The sequence below is a fragment of the Hemitrygon akajei genome, unplaced genomic scaffold (genome assembly GCF_048418815.1).
Source record: "Hemitrygon akajei unplaced genomic scaffold, sHemAka1.3 Scf000080, whole genome shotgun sequence".
Lineage (NCBI taxonomy): Eukaryota > Metazoa > Chordata > Chondrichthyes > Myliobatiformes > Dasyatidae > Hemitrygon > Hemitrygon akajei.
The window spans coordinates 2,574,028-2,593,942 of NW_027331966.1; the positions used below are offsets into that span (position 1 = coordinate 2,574,028).

The 19,915-nt window shown below is 44.7% G+C and overlaps 1 protein-coding gene across 7 annotated transcripts in view; it reads right to left on the reverse strand.

The window, feature by feature from the left end:
* Window positions 1-19,915, reverse strand: part of LOC140722565 (NACHT, LRR and PYD domains-containing protein 3-like) — an 883,504-nt gene that overhangs the window by 823,788 nt on the left and 39,801 nt on the right. For all 7 annotated transcript variants that reach the window (XR_012097663.1, XM_073037268.1, XM_073037270.1 and 4 more), the window contains exon 4: window positions 6,857-7,023. Coding sequence is in view for 6 of the 7 variants with exons in the window: in XM_073037268.1 (XP_072893369.1) it covers window positions 6,857-7,023 (167 nt within the window). In the remaining variant the exon portion in view is untranslated. The remainder of the gene's footprint in view (window positions 1-6,856; window positions 7,024-19,915) is intronic.

Sequence of the window (19,915 nt, forward strand, 5' to 3'; positions counted from 1 at the left end):
GGGCAAAGAAATGGCAGAAAGTATACAGTGTTGGGGTATGTTCATATACTTTGGTAGAAGAAAATAAAGCGTTGACAATTTTCTAAACAGAGAGAAAATAAAAGAAAAATTGAGGTGCAAAGGGACTTGGGAGTCCTTCTGCAAAATTCCTTAGAAGTTAATTTGCAGGTTGAGTCTGTGTTGAGGCAGACAACAACAATGATGGCATTCACTGCAAGAGGTCTAGAATATAAAAGCAATAATATAGAGAAAAACATTTATAAAGCATTAGTGAGATGCCACTTGGAGTATTGTGAGCAGGTTTGATCCTTTTATCTCGGAAAGTATGTGCTGAAACTGGAGAGAGTTCAACAGGTTCATGAAAAAGACTACAGGATTGAATGACTTGTTATATGAAGGGCGTTTGAAAGCTCTAGGCGTGTCTTTACTAGGAATGAGAAGGACGAGGAGAGACCTCATTGAAATCACCGAATAACGAAAGACTTTAATAGATAGGACGTGGAGAGAATGTTTCCTATGGTGTAAGAGTATAGGACGAGAGGAGACAGCCTCAGAATAGAGGGACATTGTTTTAGAACGGAGATGAGAAGGAATTTATTTTGCCAGAGAATGAGGTTGAGGGGCATTGGAGAGGTTCCAGAGAAGAATCACAAGAAAGATTCCTGGAATGAAAGTGTTAACGTATGAGGACCCTTGGGTGATTCCGCGCCTGTACTCCCCGGTGTTTAGAAGGATTAAGGGGAGCATCATTGAAACCTATGGAATATTGAAGGAATGTAGCGATGATGTTTCCTATATTTCGGGAGTCCAAAACCGGAGGACACAGCCACAGAATAGAGAGACCTCCATTTAGAAAGGAGATGAGGAGGAACGTCTTTTAGATTAGATTAGATTATGAGGACACTCAGTCCTCGTTTATTGTCATTTAGTAATGCATTCATTAGGAAATGATACAATGTTCCTCCCGTATGGTATCACAGAAACACAAGACAGACAAAGACTAACTGACAAAAACCATATAATTATAACATATAGTTACAACAGTGCAAAGCAATACCGTAATTTGATACGGGCAGACTATGGACACGGTAAAAAGTCTCAAAGTTTTCGACAGCCCATCATCTCACGCAGACGGTAGAAGGAAGAAAAACTCTTCCTGCCATGAAACTCCAGCGCCACAAAGCTTCCCGATGCAGACTCTGGAAGCATCCGACCATAGCCAACTCTGAGTCCGTCCAAAAACTTTCGAGCCTCCGACCAGCCTTCCGACACCGAGCACCATCTCTGCCAAGCGCTTCGACCCCGGCCCCGGCCGCCAAGCAACAGGCAAAGCCGAGGATTCGGGGCCTTCCTCTCCGGAGATTTTTCGATCGCACAGTAGCAGCGGCAGCGAAAGAGACATGTCAGAAGTTTCACCAGATGTTCCTCCGTCCGTCCCCATCAAATCAGGATTGTACACGGCATCCTACTTGGCAGATAACAGATATTCATCCTGGAGTGGCCGCTGCGCGCTGCCGTCGCACCACCATCTTCTCCACCTTTTTTTCCAGTGGGAAGCGCATCTGTAGACTTCGTTGGCACAGAGGGTTGTAGAGACCAAGTCACTGGGTATATTTATAGCGGATATTTATATATATCCTCAACCAACATACACCTAAGACCTCATGATGGAATGAAGGAACAGGATGCAACTGAAGATAGACGGGCCTCGGCCTTTGCTCTGAGAAATAGCTAGTGATGTTCTGGGACTAGAAAGACAGATCTCCAAGAAAGGGAACCAGTAGGGAAATGGAATGATTTCCCCTAACAGGAATAGTGGAGATAATTGTGGAATAATTCAGCATAATTTCCTGATGGTCCATTGCACTGGGAAATAATCCCTCAGATTAACTATTACCGGGTCTGAGGAGTTACAGTTGTGAAAGGGATTGAAAGGTTTAAGTTCCATGCCAGTAAAACTGAAGTCTTCAGATGATGAATTTGTAGATGAACATACATATTTACAAATCGCTCCACTTGCCTGATTAATTACATCTAGCGCCAATGAATCCCAACGAGAACAGAGTCAATCGCTTGTGCCATGCACTTGATTCTCTAATTCCATCACTGGCTGGTTAGGAAATATCGTAATGGGAAGCTTTGCTCGTGCTATACATTTGAGCGGGGTGGGGTGGGTGTGGGTGATGGAGGGTAGAGTTTGTTCAGTCTGGAGTTGCAGAGGGATGGGAACCATAGTGCCGGGCCAGATACTGGGGAGATTGTGGAGGCAAATGTCGTTAAAAAAAAAATCAGACAAAGTTAGGCATGAAAAGGTTGAGCATTGGGTGAACATGGTCTTGAGGAGCGTATATCTCAATGCAATACGTATAGAAGGAAAGGACGATGAACTCAAGGAATGGATCAATTATGAGACTTTAGCATTTCCACTTATTGACTGGGTCTCCCATAGTCTAAAAGGATTAGATGGGTAGAGTTTGTCAAATGCGTTCAAGAAAGTTTTCTCAATTAGTTCACAGAAATCCAAATGAAATAGTGTGTGTTACTTGATCTGCTATTAGTGAAAGAGACAGGGCAGGTGCCAGAAGTTTGTGTAGGGGAACACTTTGCATCTAGTGACCACACTGCCATTAGTTTCACAGTAAATATGCAAAAAGATAGGCCTGGTCCGTGGGTTTCGATACGAAATTATTCTAAATTAGATCAAGGCTAATCTTGATGGTATCAGAAATGATCTCGCAAGTGCCGATTAAGACAGGCTGGTTTCTGCAAATGAGTTCTTGATAAGTGGGAGATGTCAGAAGTGGAATTTTGATAGTACAAAGCTTATATATGCCTACCAGAATATAATGTAAATATAATAAGTAAGGGAATCTTGGTTTTCAAGCGATATTGTGGACCTGGTTGATAACATTGCAGGTGTCGGCTGGTTAGAAAAATGAGGTGATTATGGAGCAGAGAAATGCAAAAAAAAATTAAAAAAGAAATCAGGGGGCTTAAAAGGAGTCATGAGCTTGCATTAGCAGACAAGGTGATGGAGAATCCAAAGGGATTCTACAGATATGTTAAGATCAAAAGGATTGCACTGGACAAAATTGAACAAATACACAACTGGTCCTCTGCAAGATCGGATTGGTAATTCGTGCATGGAGCCAAAGGAGATGGGGTAGATTTTAAATGGATTTTTGCATCTGTATTTACTCAGGAGACGGACACGAAGTCTATACACGTAAGACAAAACATCATGAACTCCATACATATCATGAGGAAGTGTTTGCTGTTTGGGGACAAATTAGTGTGGATTACTCCCTTGCCTGACGAGGTCCCTACGTCCCTAGTCCCTACGCCTGACAAGGTGGTCCCTCGGACTCTGCAGGAGGCAAGTGCAGGAAATGCTTGAGACCTATTTAAATCATCTTTAACGATAGGTTAGGTACCAGATTGTTGAAGGATAGCCAGTGTCGTTCATCTATTCAAGAAAAGCTCGAGAAATATAACAGAAAATTATAGGCCAGAGAGCCCAACATCAGTAGTGGGAAAGTTATTGGAAGTTATTCAAAGGGACTCAATATATAAGTATTTGGCTACAGGTGGAGTGACTAAGGATAGTCAGCATGGCTTCAATCGTGGTAGGTCGTGTCCAATCAAGCTTAGTTTTTGGTGGAAGGTACCAGGAAAGTTGATGAAGGCATGGATGTTCTCTATATGGACTTTATCAAGTCATTTGGTAAGAGCCCGCATGGGAGGTTGATCAAAAATGATCAGTTCATTGGCATTCAATATGAGGTAGTAAATTGGATTAGACTGGCTTTGTGGGAGAAGCCAGAGAGTAGTGGTACATGTTTATCTCGCTGACTCGAGGCCTATAACTAGTGCAGTTTTTCAGGGGTTGGTGCTGGACCCGTAGATGATAGTCATTTATATCAAAGGTCTGGATGATCACATGGTGAGCTGCATCTGCAAAGTTGCAAGTGACGCAAGCTCTTGGGAGTGCAGTGAACAGCAAGGAAGACCATCAGAGCATTTGGTGAGATCTGGACCAGCTGGATAAATGACAGATAGAACTTAATACAGATAAGTGCGAGGAGTTGCAATTTAGTAGTAGGTAGATCTTACACAGTGAACAGTAGGCACAGGGCACAGAGGAGTGTGGTACAAGAAAGGTATCTGAGAGTACAGGTCTATAATTAGCTGAAAGTGGCATCGTAGTTAGATGGGGTTGTTTAGAAAGCTTTTGGTACATTGGTCTTCATAAATCAAAGTATTGATTACAGGAAATAGGATGTTTAAGTTGTATAAGGCGTTGGGGAGGCCTAACGCTGAGGACTGTGTGCAGTTCTGGTCACATATCTACAGAGAAAACAAAAACAAGAATGAAAGATCCCCAGCTATAGGTAAGGAGCCCCATTGATTTATAGGCAGCCTCAGGAGTAACGGAGTGTATGGGAATAAACACAGGCAGTAAAATGGGGCCCCAAAGGCAGCTGGACATAACTGAACATCCTTCCAGCGTCTTCCTGTGGCCAAGCTGGTGCCAAACGAATCCACAGTAATGAGGCCAAGAGTGGGATCTTGACGACCGGAACTCTACACCTTCTGCCCTGGCTTGTACCCGGGAGGGGTCACTCCAGTGCCGCTGTTCGCAGCGACACTAATGTATAGGCCCATACTGCACACACCGTTGCCCCTCGAGACGGACGGATGACAACATAAGGCACAGATAAATGAAATGCATGCAAGCTTTTTGCATTGAGGTTCAGTGGCACTAAAACTAAATGTCATGGTTTAAGGGGAGAATGTACGATGTTCAAGGGGACCAGGAGTGGAAACCTGTTTACTCAGTGGGACGAGAGAGTGTAAAATAAGTTGCCAGAACTACAGTTGGTGCAAACAATTTTGATCTCAACGTTTATAGTAGCTACGGATGGGGGTAGGGAACGCTGTCGTTTGTGCTGTACTCATACACGGATTGTAGGCGTAGAGACGACTGTCGATGGTGCTGTACAGGTACAAGGGTGGTAGAGATAGGTAATACTGTCGATGGAGCTGTATAGGTGCACGGATGGGTGTAGGGAAGCCTGTCAGTGGTCCTGTGCAGTTACAGAGATGGGTGAAGGGAAGGCTGTCGATGGTCCTGTACTGGTACAAGAATGGTAGGTGTAGGGAAGGCAGTCAAAAGTGTTGCATAGATACATGGATGGTAAGTGTAGGAAAGGCCCTGGTACTTTAGTTGGTACTGTAGAGTTACATGAAAGGTAAATGTAGGGAAGGCTGTCGATGGCGATGTACAGGTATATGGATGGCAGGTGTAGGGAAAGTTGTAGACGGTATACGTACGTGGAATGTAGTGATTGGTAAGGCTGTCGATAATGCTGTACGGCTACACGAACGGGTGTGGGGAGGTTGTTGATGATGCTGCACTGGTACACGGATTGTAGGTGTAGTGAAGGCTGTCGATTGTTTGTAAAGAACACGGATGGGTGTAGTGAAGGCTGTGGATTGTGCTCTGCAGATACAGGGAAGGGTGTAGGGAGGGCTGTCGATGGTGCTGTACAGGTACAAGGATTGCAGGTGTAGGGAAGGCTGTTGATTTTGCTTTACTGGTATTGGAATGGTGATTGTAGGAAAGCTGTAGATGGTGCTGTACACGTACACGGATGGTTGGTGTTGGATAGTCTGTCGTTGGTGCTGTACACGTACACGAATGGGGGTAGGGAAGGCTGTCGATGGCGCTGCACAGTTTTACGGATTGTAGAGTTCGCAAAAGCTGTCAATGGTGGTGTACAGTTGCACGGATGGGTGTAAGGAAGGCTGTCGATGGTGCGGAACAGGTACTGGATGACAGGTATAGGGAAGGCTGTCGATGGTGCTATACAGATACACGGTTGTCTCTAGAGAAGTCTGTCAATGGCGTTGTAAAGGTACTCGAATGGGTGTGCGGAAGGTTGTTGATGGTGATATACACTTACACGAATGGGCGTGGGGAAAGCTGTCGACTGTACAGTTACACGGACTGGGGTAGGTTAGGCTGTTATTGCTGCTATACATGGGCACAGATGGCAGAGGTAGGGACGGCCGTCGATGGCACTGCACAGTTACACGGCTGGTTGTTGTACCGAAGACTGTCTATGGTGCTTTACAGGTACAAGGATGGTAAATGTATGGAAGGCTGATGACGGAGCGGTACAGGTACACAGATGGGTATCGAGAAGGCTATCGATGGTGCTGTAGAGGTACATGGATGGGTGTAGAGAAGATTTTCTATGTTGCTGTGCAGATACATTGATAGCTGGTGTAGGGAATTTGTCGATGCTGCGGTATAGATATACGGATAGAAGTAGGGAAGTGTGTCGATGGTGCTATACGGGTACATGGATGGTAGGGGTTGGGGAGACAGACGATGATGTTGTACAGGTACACGGATAGTAGTGGTAGGGAAGGTTGTTGAGATGCTCTACGTATCTATGTCTACAAGAAATGTCACCCAATGAGTTATTTGCAAACTCAGATGGAGACCATAGCTGGTATCGCTGCTGGAGTTCCGTCCCTCAGTGGCTGCAATGAAGCCAGTGGGTCAACTGAACTGTACTGATTGCCCTCATAAGATGAGTTGTTAGTTTGAAACGGACTGCCTGTTTAACAGTTCGGATATGCAGAAACTGTTTTAGTGCCACACTGGCAAATACAGCAGGTTTGAGAACTTCAGCCTCTCCCCACCTCAGTGGGCTTCATGGCTGAGACCTGGTCTGCTCTGGGCAATTCGGAGATCAAACATTTTGCCCAGAAAAATGTAGATTAATTTTGATCACTATCCCCCCTGATATAAGCTGTTCTGCAATAATTATCTAAATACACTCACCTCATGTTCTCCTGCACGGATATGTCCCTCCTTTGACGACATACATTTGAGTGTTTTCACCCCTTCTTCTATCGCCTGTTTCAGCCTGTTCCTGTAGTACTTCGTCAGTTCGTACAGTCCACATTCGTTCCACTGTGCAAGGAGGGCGGAGATTGTAGACTCTGCGACTGTGAATATGAAACAGAAGAAAACAGATACTAACTCAAATTACCACGTCTCCAACGCTCTCACCACACGCAGCAAGCCATTCATGTATCGAAACTCTGGCACTCAGCTACAAATGCAGATTATCTCCCAACATCCAACACTGGCCTTAAACCCTACCCAACAATGAACTGGGAGTTACGTTACCAAAAGGACCATATTTGCCAGAAACTATACACTCCCACTCCACTCACACACCCAGTTCAATTTTGGATGGGCAATAAATGCTGGGATTGTCAATGATGCTTTCGTCCCAAAGATACCCTCTGCTTCTGGGCGGCTACATGTCCCTTAATTCACATCCCAGAAGTACACTCTTCATCCGTATAGGTCCATATGCTCTACTACCCATCGTGGAAACCCCAAGAGCAAGTAGAACATTTCCTGCAGTGGGGAAACGTTTACCCCACTACAACACATGCATCACCCCTACACATTTCCTCCCTAACCAACTGATCAACCTCAAACAAGGAACAGCATTCTGCGACCACATCACCCACATATATAACTCACTCGCTCCTTGTCGTGCACTTGACAATTCCGTGTTCAATGAGCCGAACAGAACAAGGATTCACAATGGGTGTCTGCAATGGAGCCGAGACTCTGGCTGACCAGATTTGGAGTGGGGCTGTGCTGGTGAATGTGAACCACACCTCCTGCCAGGTGACCACCCCGATAAGCCGGTGGCTGGTCACATCCACTCCCAGAAAAACAACAGGATAGACAATGACTACGCGGTAGAAACATAGAAAGCCTATAGCACATTACCGGCACACAACGCTATGCCGAATTTGTCCTTACCTTAGAATTTACCTCACGTTACCCATAGCACACTATTTTTCTAGGCTCCATATACTTATACAGAAATCTCTTAAACGACCCTATTGTATCCATCTCCACCAATGTCGCTCGCATCCCATTCCACTCGCTCACCTCTCTCCGCGTAAAAAATAAAAACTTACCCCTGACATCTCCTCTCTACCTACTTCCCAGCAGCGTAAAACTGTGCCCCCTCCTGTTGGCCATTTCAGCTCTGGGAAAAAAAACCCTGACTATCCACATGATCAATGCCTCTCATCATCTTATACACCTCTATCAGGTCACCTCTCATCCTCCGTCGCTCCAAGGAGAAAAGACCAAATTTACTCAACCTATTCTCATAAGGTATGCCCTCCAAACCGGGTTCATCATTGTAAATCTCCTCTGCACCCTTTCTATGGTTTCCACATCCTTCCTGTTGTGGTGCGTCCAGAACTGAGCACAGTACTTCAAGTGGGGTCTGACCAGGGTTCAATATAGCTGCAACATTACCTCTCGGCTCCTATACTCTGTCCCACGATTAATGAAGGCCAATGCACCGTATGCCTCCTTAACCACAGAGTCAACATGCACAGCACATTTGAGTGTCTTATGGTCTCGGATCCCAATATCCCTCTGATCCTCCACGCTGCCAAGAGTCTTACCATTAATAATATATTCTGCCATCATATTTGAACTACAAAAATGAACCACTTCACACTTATCTGTGTTGAACCCCATCTGCCACTTCTCAGCCCAGTTTTGCATCCTATCAATGTCCCGCTGTAACCTCTGACAGCCCTCCACACTGTCCACAACACCCCCAGTCTTTGTGTTATCAGCAAATTTACTAACCCAACCCACCACTTCCTCATCTAGGTCATTTATAAAAATCACGGAGAGTAAGTGTCCCAGAACAGATCCCTAAGACACACCACTGGTCACCGGCCTCCATGCAGAATATGAACCATCTACAACCACTCTTTGACTTCTGTGGACAAGCCAGTTCTGGATCCACAAAGCAATATCCCTTTGGATCCCATGCCTCCTTACCTTCTCAATACGCCTTGCATGGGGTACATTATGAAATGTCTTGTTGAAATCCCTATACACTACATCTACTGCTCTACCTTCATCAACGTGTATAGTCGCATCCTCACAAAGTTATATTCGTTTCTTAAGGCACGATATGCTTTTGACATAGCCATGCGGACTATTTATAATCATATTATAAGTCTGAAAATGTTCATAAATCCTGCCTCTCAGGATCTTTTCTATCATCTTGCCAACCACTGAAGGTCTATAATTTTCTGGGCTATCTCTACTCCCTTTTTTGAATAAAGGAACAACATCCGCAACCCTCCAATCCTCCGGAATCGTTGCAGGTCATCTCTACAATCACTAATATCCTTTTCCGTTGTGAATACTGAAGCAAAGTATTCATTAAGTACCTCTGCTAACTCTTCCGGTTCCATACACACTTTTCCACTGTCACACGTGAATGGTTCTGCTCTCTCACGTCTTATTCTCTTGCTCTCCACATACTTGTAGAGTGCCTTGGGATTTTCCTTAATCCTGACCGCCTAGGCCTTCTCATATCCCCTTCTGGTTCTCCTAATTTCATTCTTAAACTCCTTCCTGCTAGCCTAATAATCTTCTAGATTCCTATCATTACTTAGTTTTTTTTTTTTGAAACTTTCATAAACTCTTCTTTTCTCTTGACTAGATTTACAACGGCCTTTGTGCACCACGGATCTTGTACCCTAGCATCCTTTCCATGTCTCATTGGAAAGTACCTACTCAGAACCCCACGCAAATATCCCCTGAACATTTGCCACATTTCTGCCGTACATTTCCCCGAGAACATTTGTTCCAATTTATGCATCCAAGTTCCTGCCTGATATCCTCATATTTCCCCTTACTCCAATTAAACGCTTTCTTAACTTATCTGTTTCTATCCCTCTCCAATGTTATGGTAAAGGAGATAGAATTGTGATCACTATCTCCAAAATGCTCTCCCACTGAGAGACCTGACACCTGACCAGGTTCTTGTCCCAATACCAGGTCATGTACAGCCTCTTCTCCTGTAGGCTTGTTTACATAATGTGTCAGGAAACCTCCCTGAACAGTCCTAACAAACTCCACCCCATCTAAACCCCTCGCTCTAGGGGGATGCCAATCAATATTTGGGAAATTAAAATCTCACACTTCAACAACCCTGTTATTATTACTCCTTTCCAGAATCTGTCTCCCTATTTCCTCCTCGTGTCCCTGTCACGATTGGGTGGTCTATAATAAACACCCAGTAGAGTTATTGACCCCTTCCTGTTCCTAACTTCAACCCACAGAGACACCGTTGACAATCCCTCCATGACATCCTCCTTTTCTGTAGCCGTGACACTATCTCTGATTAACAGTGCCAGGTCCCCACCTCTTCTGTCTCTCTCCCTATTCTTTCTAAAACATCTGAAGCCTGGCACTCGAAGTAACCATTCTTGCTCCTGAGCCATCGAATTCTCTGTAATGGACGCACATTACAGAGTACTGATCCACGCTCTGAGCTCATCCGGTTTTTTCATAATACTCTCTGCATTAAAATAGACACATCTCAAATCATCGGTCTGAGCACGTCCCTACTCTATCACATGATTCTCGCACTCCGTAAAAGCTTTCTATATTTGTGAACCAACAGACTCTTCCTCCGTCTTTTTAGTTCCTTCAGTTCGATTCCTGCCCCCAGCCACTCCAGTTTAAATTCTCCCCGGTGGCTTAGCAAACCTCCCCTCCAGGATATTGGTCCCCCGGCATTCAAGTGCAACCCGTCATTTTTGTACAGGTCATGCCTGCCCCAAAAGAGGTCCAAATGATCCAGAAATCTGAATCCTTGCTCACTGCTGCAATCCCTCAGCCACGCATTTATCCTTCACTTCTCTCTATGTCACAAGGGGACATGGAATGGACCCAACTGCAGGACGCAGGCACTGAAGTACTAAGGGCTGGACCGGAACAACTAAAGGATAGTACAAGGTGAAGTCCGTGGTGTGCGTGAAGGGACATGACATTCAACAGTGAACCTGGGGTCAGGCAAGACGGAGGATCCCAGAGTTCAGGAAAGGCCGGAGGATCTCAGAGCTCAGACAAAGCAGGAGGATTCCAGAGTTCAGGCGAGGCAGGGCGGGAGGCAGGACCCTGGGAGTCCGTGGCAAGGCAGAGTCCTCCGGGCGGGCCACATAACTCCCTGGCAGGGCCGCCTCCCAGGCATAGACACAGAGGCCTGGGCAAGGCGCAGGAAACCTAGGCAGGTGCAAGGCACCACTCGTTGGGAGTGAGGGGCAGGAAAGAGGCAAGAGTCCACCGGGCAGGCCGCATGAATCCCTGGCAGGGCCGCCTCCCAGGCCTGACCACAAAGGCCTGGGCAAGACGCGGGAAACCTGGGTAGGTGCGGGGTACCGCCCGTAGAGGGCGAGGGGTAGAAAGAAGGGGACTAGGTCCAAGGTGACAACCAGGACAAAGCACGTCAAAAGCAGGGCAACCATGATGCACAGGTAGAACGGGAGAGGCAGGCAAACACCGCGACAGCGCTGCAAATCGAACAGCGGGACCAGCGCATACGAGAGAAGCAGGGGAACAAGACTTACAGGACAGGTCAAGAGCAAAGCGACCCCCCAACTAGGCTCAATCCCAGAGCCCCTTATGTACACCTGCCAGCCAATGGGCATCAGGTGCGCCTCCTTGAGTCCAAGCAAGCCACGATGATCCACAGGAGTGACGAATCGGCTCAAAGGTGAAAGGAGGGACGGCTACAAGACCCGGAGTCCGAAGTCTGCGGACCGGATCAAGACCCGGAATGCGGGTTCCGGACCGGACCGCAACACTCTATTCCTATTCTCACTGTCGCTAGGGACAGGCAGTAATCCCGAGAATACTATCTTTGAGGTCCTGCTTCTCAACTTCCTTCTAACTCCCTGTAATCTGTTTCCTCCTCCCTTTTCCTACCTATGTCGTTGGTACCAGTATGTACCACGACCCCTGGTTGTTTTCCTTCCCACTTCAGGAATCATGGACGTGATCAGAATCATCCCGGACCCGGGCACCTGGGAGGCAAACTACCATCCGCATTTCTTTCCTGCGTCTACAGAATCGCCTGTCTGACTCCTAACCATAGAGTCTCCTATCACTGCTGCCATTCTCCTCCTTTCCCTACCCTTCTGAGCCACAGGGCCAAGAATCTGTGCCAGAGACTTCCCGGTCACTTGAGTTGAATACTGACCGTTCCCTTGTGACGCACACTGCGCAGTCCCCTGGGTCACAAACTGACCATTCCATTGAGATGCGCACTCTCCAGTCACCTGGTAAACAGACTGACCATTAACTTGAGGCCCATGCTGGTCGATTTCATGGGTCCCATCCCGTCCCCTCACGGAACAACCATGTAATTCATTGACAACGCCTTGCTTACAGAGTTTTGTTTGCAATTCTTGTTGCTAAACTAGAGGAAGGTTGTGATTAAGCTGAAAACTGTGTAGCGGAGAATGACCAGTATGGCACAGGATGAGTGTGTTGGGTTTTGTATTATATGGATTAGCTGGGACAGTTTGCCCTGCAGCACGATATCTTCAAGGATGACCTTGCACATGTACATTATATAATCAGGGACGGATGTAGGTTAGATTGCGGCAGTCCTTTTCACAGAGTACGGGAGACCAAGACTAGAGTGCATATTTTTAAAAGGGTCAAAAGGTACATCTGTTCATGTGAAGGGTGATGGGTATAAATTACGTGCAGTGAGAGGAGGCACCAAATACAAATAAAATTACGAAGTTGAGAAAACGTGGGCTGGAAAACATAGAGAAGTAGTCTTGGAGGGAAATTTGGTGAAAGTTGCAAGGAAATAGGGCAAGCGCAAAGCCAATTAGATCAGCATGAATCAGATGGGCCGAATGACTCATTTCCAGACTGTAATCTCTGTTTTATTCCACCTGGAATCACAGAGATGAGCACAATCACAATGCAGAAACAGTTGGACGCTGATGACAGCGGATTTGCCATTAAAGCGCCAGGGAATTTAAAGTCAGGTAGTAGAGCATCTCAGCATGGAAAATACAGTATGCTCAGTGGCCAGAATGATGCCAGAGCACTCTCAGAAATCTACTTCATCCTCCTCACAGAGATACCCTCATCCTGTCAACAACTTACAAATCATACATCTTCTGGTGCTTTCAGCGTAATGTGGATTTGTAAAATTTGCGGAAATTTACCCTCACTGCTTTTCATTCTGTTTAAAGGGTCACCGTGCATTATCAGTGAGGCCACTGACCTGCAATGCTTTCTCCACGACCATTGTCAATGTTCAAAATAAATTAATTGTCAATGTACAGTCAGTATTCGTATATTCACAGTAGAAAAAAAAGACCTTCAATAGAATTAATGAAGGATTAGAGAAAAAAGACTGAGAAACAAACAATCTGCAATCAAAAGATGTGGAAATGCAGTAAACAGACACAAATAGGTAGATAAATAAATAACGGATATGAGAATAAGAGTCATTGATCCTGCGTAGGTTGTGTTCAGTGATCAGTTTAGTGTTCAGGTGAGTGAGGGTATCCACACGGTTTCAGGATCCTGATAGTCAAAGGGCAACAACTGTTCCTGATCCTGTCAGTCTGAGACTAAAGGCTCCTGTACCACCTGCCCGATGGCAGAAGTGAGGAGAGTGCATGGCCTGGGTGGTGAAGATATTTGTTGATAGACGCTTCCCTTTGACAGCGCTCCTTGGTGAGGAGGGCACAATTGTGGGGGAAGATTTTCCTGTGATTTCCTGTGATCCATCAATTCTGGCAGGCTTTTCCGTTCCAGAGCACTGGCGTTTGCATACCAGTCGGTGATGCATCCTGTCAGGATCCTCTGCACTGTGTTTCTTTAGAAGTTTTCCTAAACTTCTCAGGTCACCAGGGGCATACATTCTACCTTCACTTGTTCATACGCTCATTTCAGCTACCAAAGCTGGAATACACCACCAATACCTTCCATCTCCACTGATGGAAAGTTCAAATGGGAAACTACTTTTTCTGCTTCTTCCCCAGGATAAGGATCGTAATTTAATATATTTCCACAAGGGCGTCAGCCAGTTAATTCAGCAACAAGGAGAACAGTCCCAGCTTGTCCCCATTCCCCTTATAGCTCAATACCTTCACTTCAGGTAATATGCTCTGCAATATTTTCTGTGCTTTTTCCATATTAATGACATCCTTCCTGTGTCCTACAGATGCGTATAAACAGTTCCAGGGAATCGTGCATCTTTACTCTTGGCTCCCCCTGTTCTACAACACTTTCCAGGGCCCTAATATTCACTGTGCAACTCCTGCTCTGGTTTAACTTTACAAAGTGAATCCAGTCCGCGGTGCACTTTCCACGTTCATCTCAGACTCCTTATAATCTTATATAACCCCATTATACCACTGATTTTGATGTCATTTGTAAACTTACGAACGGTATTAACAACTTTATCTACCAAATCATTAAAATTAAAAAAAAAACAAAAAGTAAACCTAGCCACACCACACCACTCTCCAGAAGCCAGTTTCTTTAACAGTACTCTATTATTTAATAGAGTATTTTTAAATACTTCAATAAGTATTAAAGTATTTTATGCTTTAATAAAATATAAAGTATTTTATATTACTTTATTATAAGTAATAAGGTTATTACTTTATTAATAAATTTAATAGTACTGTATCATTAACCCTCTGAATCCTTCCACATAGCCAATTTCATATCCAGTTGGCTAGCTCGCCTGCAAATAAAAGAACCTCCATGTTATATATGATGACGTATATGAACTTTGATTAAACGAAAGTGAACTTTGAACTTCTAATACTCCAAAGATTACTGGTAGCAAAGTGTGGAGTCGATAATTGGCATGTTTGTCCTCATTAGCTGCAGCACCGATTAAATGTGCAGCGAGGTTTTGTGACGTTTATAAACTGCTGATTGGGCCAATATACTAGAGGGTTCTATTAACTCTGGGGATTGCAGACCGAATATTTCATTTATAAGAGATTAGATCCGATGCACATTATTTTATTCAGAGACTGGGCTCAGACTTAAATTATTAATTTCGCTCCATCTATGTTGCCATAGCTGCTGAGTTCCTCCATCAGTTGGCGTTTTCCCCGATCGAATTAGCCTCATGAAACGCTGTGGGATTCACTTTAATCCTACTCACTGATGACATTACATTGGTCCCTATTTTAATCTCCTGCTATTTTAGATTCCCTGTGCCCTGTCAGCATTGATGCTCCTTAAACGCCTTTTGTGAAACCCACGATCACCAGTTCTCCACAGCCCAGATACTCATATTAAAATACCGAAACAGAACACAAATTTATCTACAATGAAGGGTCTCCTGATCCTCAGCAATTCTCAACGCTGGTAAAGTTCATGGCTCGGCTACAGAAAACAGGGAACACAAAATATCTGAAATCCTAGAAAAGCTCAAATCTTCTGGTTCTGAATTTTATAAAAGAAAGTTGGAGATATCTTACACATCAGGGACTGTCTAGAGGTGAAGCAGAAACTGACTCTGGACTTTTACACAACCCACAAGCCCACTGTTGCATTTCTGTGTTTCACTCCCAGCCACCTATTTCAGGAGTCCCTGTTCCTTTCACTCTGGTGAAGCATTGCCCGGTGGGTGGAGTCATACGACATTACCGGTGTCAGGTCCCTGCACTGGAACTGTTGAATTGATTCATTACCTAATGCAGCTTTACCAGTGGGATCAATGACCATGCGTCATGAAACTTTTCTGTGCTCCGTTAGGGCCAGTGTAATATTCTTCTTCTGAACTATTAACCATATAACCATATAACCATGTAACTATTACAGCTCGGAAACAGACCATCTCGGCCCTTCACAGAGTCCCACTGGCCCGCACTCAGCCCATAACCCTCCATCCCTTTCCTGTACATATACCTATCCAATTTTACTTTAAATGACAATACCGAACCTGCCTCTACCACTTTTACTGGAAGCTCGTTCCACACAGCTACCACTCTCTGAGTAAAGAAGTCCCCGTGTTACCCTTAAACCTTTTCCCCCTAACTCTCAACTCATGTCCTCTTGTATGAAAGTCCCCTACCCTCATTGGAAAAAAGTCTATCCACGTCAACTCTATCTATTAAATACCTCTATCAAGTCCACACTCAACCTTCTACGCTCCAAAGAATAAAGACCTAACTTGTTCAACCTTTCCCTGTAACTTAGGTGCTGAAACCCAGGTAACATTCTAATAAATCTTCTCTGTACTCTCTCTAATTTTTTTGACATTTTTCCTATAATTCGGTGGCCAGAACTGTAAACAATACTCTAAATTCGGATTTACCAATGCCTTGTACAATTTTAACATTACATCCCAACTTTTATGCTCAATGTTCTGATTTATAAAGGCCAGCATACCAAAAGTTTTTTCACCACCCTATCCACATGAGGTTCCACCTTCAGGGAACCTATGCACCATTATCCCTAGATCACTCTGTTCTACTGCATTCTTCAGTGCCCTACCATTTACCATGTATCTCCTATTTGGATTATTCCCACCAAAATGTAGCACCTCACACTTACCAGAATTAAACTCCATCTGCCATCGTTCAGCACACTCTTCTAACTGGCCTAAATCTCTCTGCAAGCATTGAAAACCTACTTCATTATCCATAACGCCACCTACCTTAGTATCATCTGCATACTTACAAATATAGTTTACCACCCCATCATCCAGATCATTAATGTATATGACAAACAACATTGGACCCAGTTCAGATCCCTGAGGCACGCCACTCGTCACCAGCCTCCAACTTGACACAGTTATCCACCACTACTCACTGGCATCTCCCATCCGGCCACTGTTGAATCCATTTTACTACTTCAATATTAATACCTAACGATTGAACCTTCCTAACTAACCTTCCGTGCGGAACCTTGTCAAAGGTCTTACTGAAGTCCATATAGACTACATCCACTGCTTTACCCTCCTCAACTTTCCTCATAACTTCTTCAAAAAATTCAATAAGATTTGTCAAACATGACCTTCCACGCATAAATCTATACTGACTGTTGATTATCAGACCCAGTCTATCCAAATAATTATATATACCATCTCTAAGAATACTTTTCATTAATTTACCAACTACTGACGTCGAACTGACACACCTATAATTGCTAGGTTTACTCTTAGAACCCTTTTTAAACAATGGAACCACATGAGCAATACGCCAATCCTCTGGCACCATCCCCGTTTCTAATGACATTTGAAATATTTCTGGAGAGCCCCTGTAATTTCTACACTAACTTCCCTCAAGGTTGTAGGGAATATCCTGTCAGGACCCGGAGATTTATCCACTTTCATATTCCTTAAAAGCGCCAGTACTTCCTCCTCTTTAATCGTCATAACTTTCCTACTTGTTTCCCTTACCTTACACAATTCAGTTTCCTTCTTTTTACATTCTTTATATTCCTCAAGCACCTCCATGCTGCCTATATTTATTTTAGATCTCTCTCTTTTTCCTAACCAAGTTTCCAATATCTCTTGAAAATTATGGCTCTCTCAAACTTTTAACCTTTCCTTTCAACCTAACAGGAACATAAAAATTCTGTACCCTCAAAATTTCACCTTTAAATGACCTCCATTTCTCTATTACATCCTTCCCATAAAACAAATTGTCCCAATCCACTCCTTCTAAATCCTTTCGCATCTCCTCAAAGTTAGCCGTTCTCCAATCAAAAATATCAACCCTTGGTCCAGTCCTATCCTTCCCCATAATTATATTGAAACTAATGGCATTATGATCACTGGACCCGAAGTGCTCCCCAGCACATACCTCCGTCCCCTGACCTACTTCATTCCCCAACAAAAGATCCAACACTGCCCCTTCTCTAGTCGGTAACTCTATGTATTGCTGCAAAAAAAACTATCCTGCACACATTTTACAATCTCCAAACCTTTTTACAGTATGGGCACCCCAGTCTATGTGTGGAAAATTAAAATCTCCCACAATCATAACCATGTGCTTACTAAAAAAAATCTGCTATCGCCTCGCAAATTTGCTCCTCCAATTCTCGCTCCCCATTAGGTGGTCAATTATTCACCTTATAAGTGTTAGTACACATTTCCCATTCCTCAATTCCACCCAAATAACCCCCCTAGACGAGCTCTCTAATCTATCCTGCCAGAGCACCACTATAATATTTTCTCTGACAAGCAACGCAACACCTCCCCCTCTTGTCCCTCCCATTCTGTCACATCTGAAGCAAAGAAATCCAGGAATATTTAGTTGCCAATCACACCTCTCCTGCAACCATGTTTCATTAATAGCTACAACATCATATTTCCAGGTATCAATCCATGCTCTAAGCTCCTCCACCTTTCTTACAATGCTCCTAGCATTAAAATAAATGCATTTAAGAAATTCTCCACCTCTTTCTGTCTTTTTATCTCTAACAGTACAAAGAACTTCACTGTCTTCTTTTTCTTCCTTCTCCCATACATCTGTTCCTACACTCTGGTTCCCGTCCCCCCTCATATCTAGTTTAAATCCACTGGAGCCTCTCTAGCAAACCTACCTGCAAGAATATTTGTCCCCCTCCAGTTCAGATGTAAACCGTCCCGCCGGAACACGTCCCACCTTCCCTGGAAAACTGCCCAATTATCTATAAATCTGAAGGCCTCCCTCCTGAACCATGTCTTCAGCCACGTGTTGATCTGCACTATCTTACTATTTCTAAACCCACCTGTACGAGGTATTGGTAGCAATCGTGAGATTGCTATCCTGGAGTTCCTGTCCTTTAACCTGGCACCCAAACCCCTAAACTCACCTTACAGGACCTCCTCACTCTTCCTGCCCACGTCATTGGTGCCTAAATAGACCACGACATTCGGCTGCTCACCCTTCCTCTTGAGAATACTGAACTCGATTCGAGATATCGCGGACCCTGGCGCCAGGGAGGCAACAGACCATCCGAGATTCTCGATCCCTTCTACAGAAACTCCTATCTGTTCCCCTAACTATCGAAGCCCCTGTCACTACTGCTCTCCTCTTTTCCCTCCTTCCCTTCTGAGCTGAGGATCCAGTCTCTGTGCCAGAGACTCAATCACTGCAACTTATCCCTGGTAGGTCGTCCCCACCAACAGTATCCAAAACGGTATACTTATTGTTGATGGGAACGGCCACAGGGGTGCTCTGCTCTTCCTGTCTATTCCCATTCCCTCTCCTGACAGTCGCTCAACTACCTGTCTCCTGACTCCCAGGGGCAACTATCTCCCTGAAACTCCTATCTATTACTGCCTCTGCCTTCCGAATGACCCGTACTTCATCCCACTCCAGCTCCAGATCCCTAACACGGTTTGTCAGGAGCTGCAGATGGATGCACCTTTTGGAGGTGTAGTCATCAGGGACAGCTGTGCTCGCCCTGACTTCCCACATACTGCAAACAGAGCGCTCAACTGCCCTAACTGCTGCCTTTATTACCTACTCCTAAGCTAACTAGGTTAATTAAAGGAGCTTACCCGACCTTACCTCACCTGGAGTGAAGCTCGTACTCAGGCTCTGCTCGCTTTTTTAATTCTCCCGCTGATCTGAGAGGCCGACTTTCACGCGCTTGCACAGTCGTGCCCCGTTCAACCTCGCCTCTGCCTGTTTTCGCCGAAGCTTGATAGAGCCAAAGCCATCCCACTCTGCGTCAGTCCACTCCGACGATGGCCGCTACGCAGATAGCCGCTGTATATGGCTGTCTTGCTTTTAAAACTTTGGCGCGCTACGTCACGCGCCTTCACAGTCTAGCCTCTTTGCCCGATCAGTTAAAAAAACTGCTTCTCTCCGAGCTTATTTTACCTCTTCCCTCTCAGCCTCTTGCTTAGATTTAGATAGATAGATAGATACTTTATGAATAAAGTATCTATCTATCTATCTATTCATCCCCATGGGGAAATTCAACTTTTTTCCAATGTCCCATACACTTGTTGTAGCAAAACTAATTACATACAATACTTAACTCAGTAAAAAA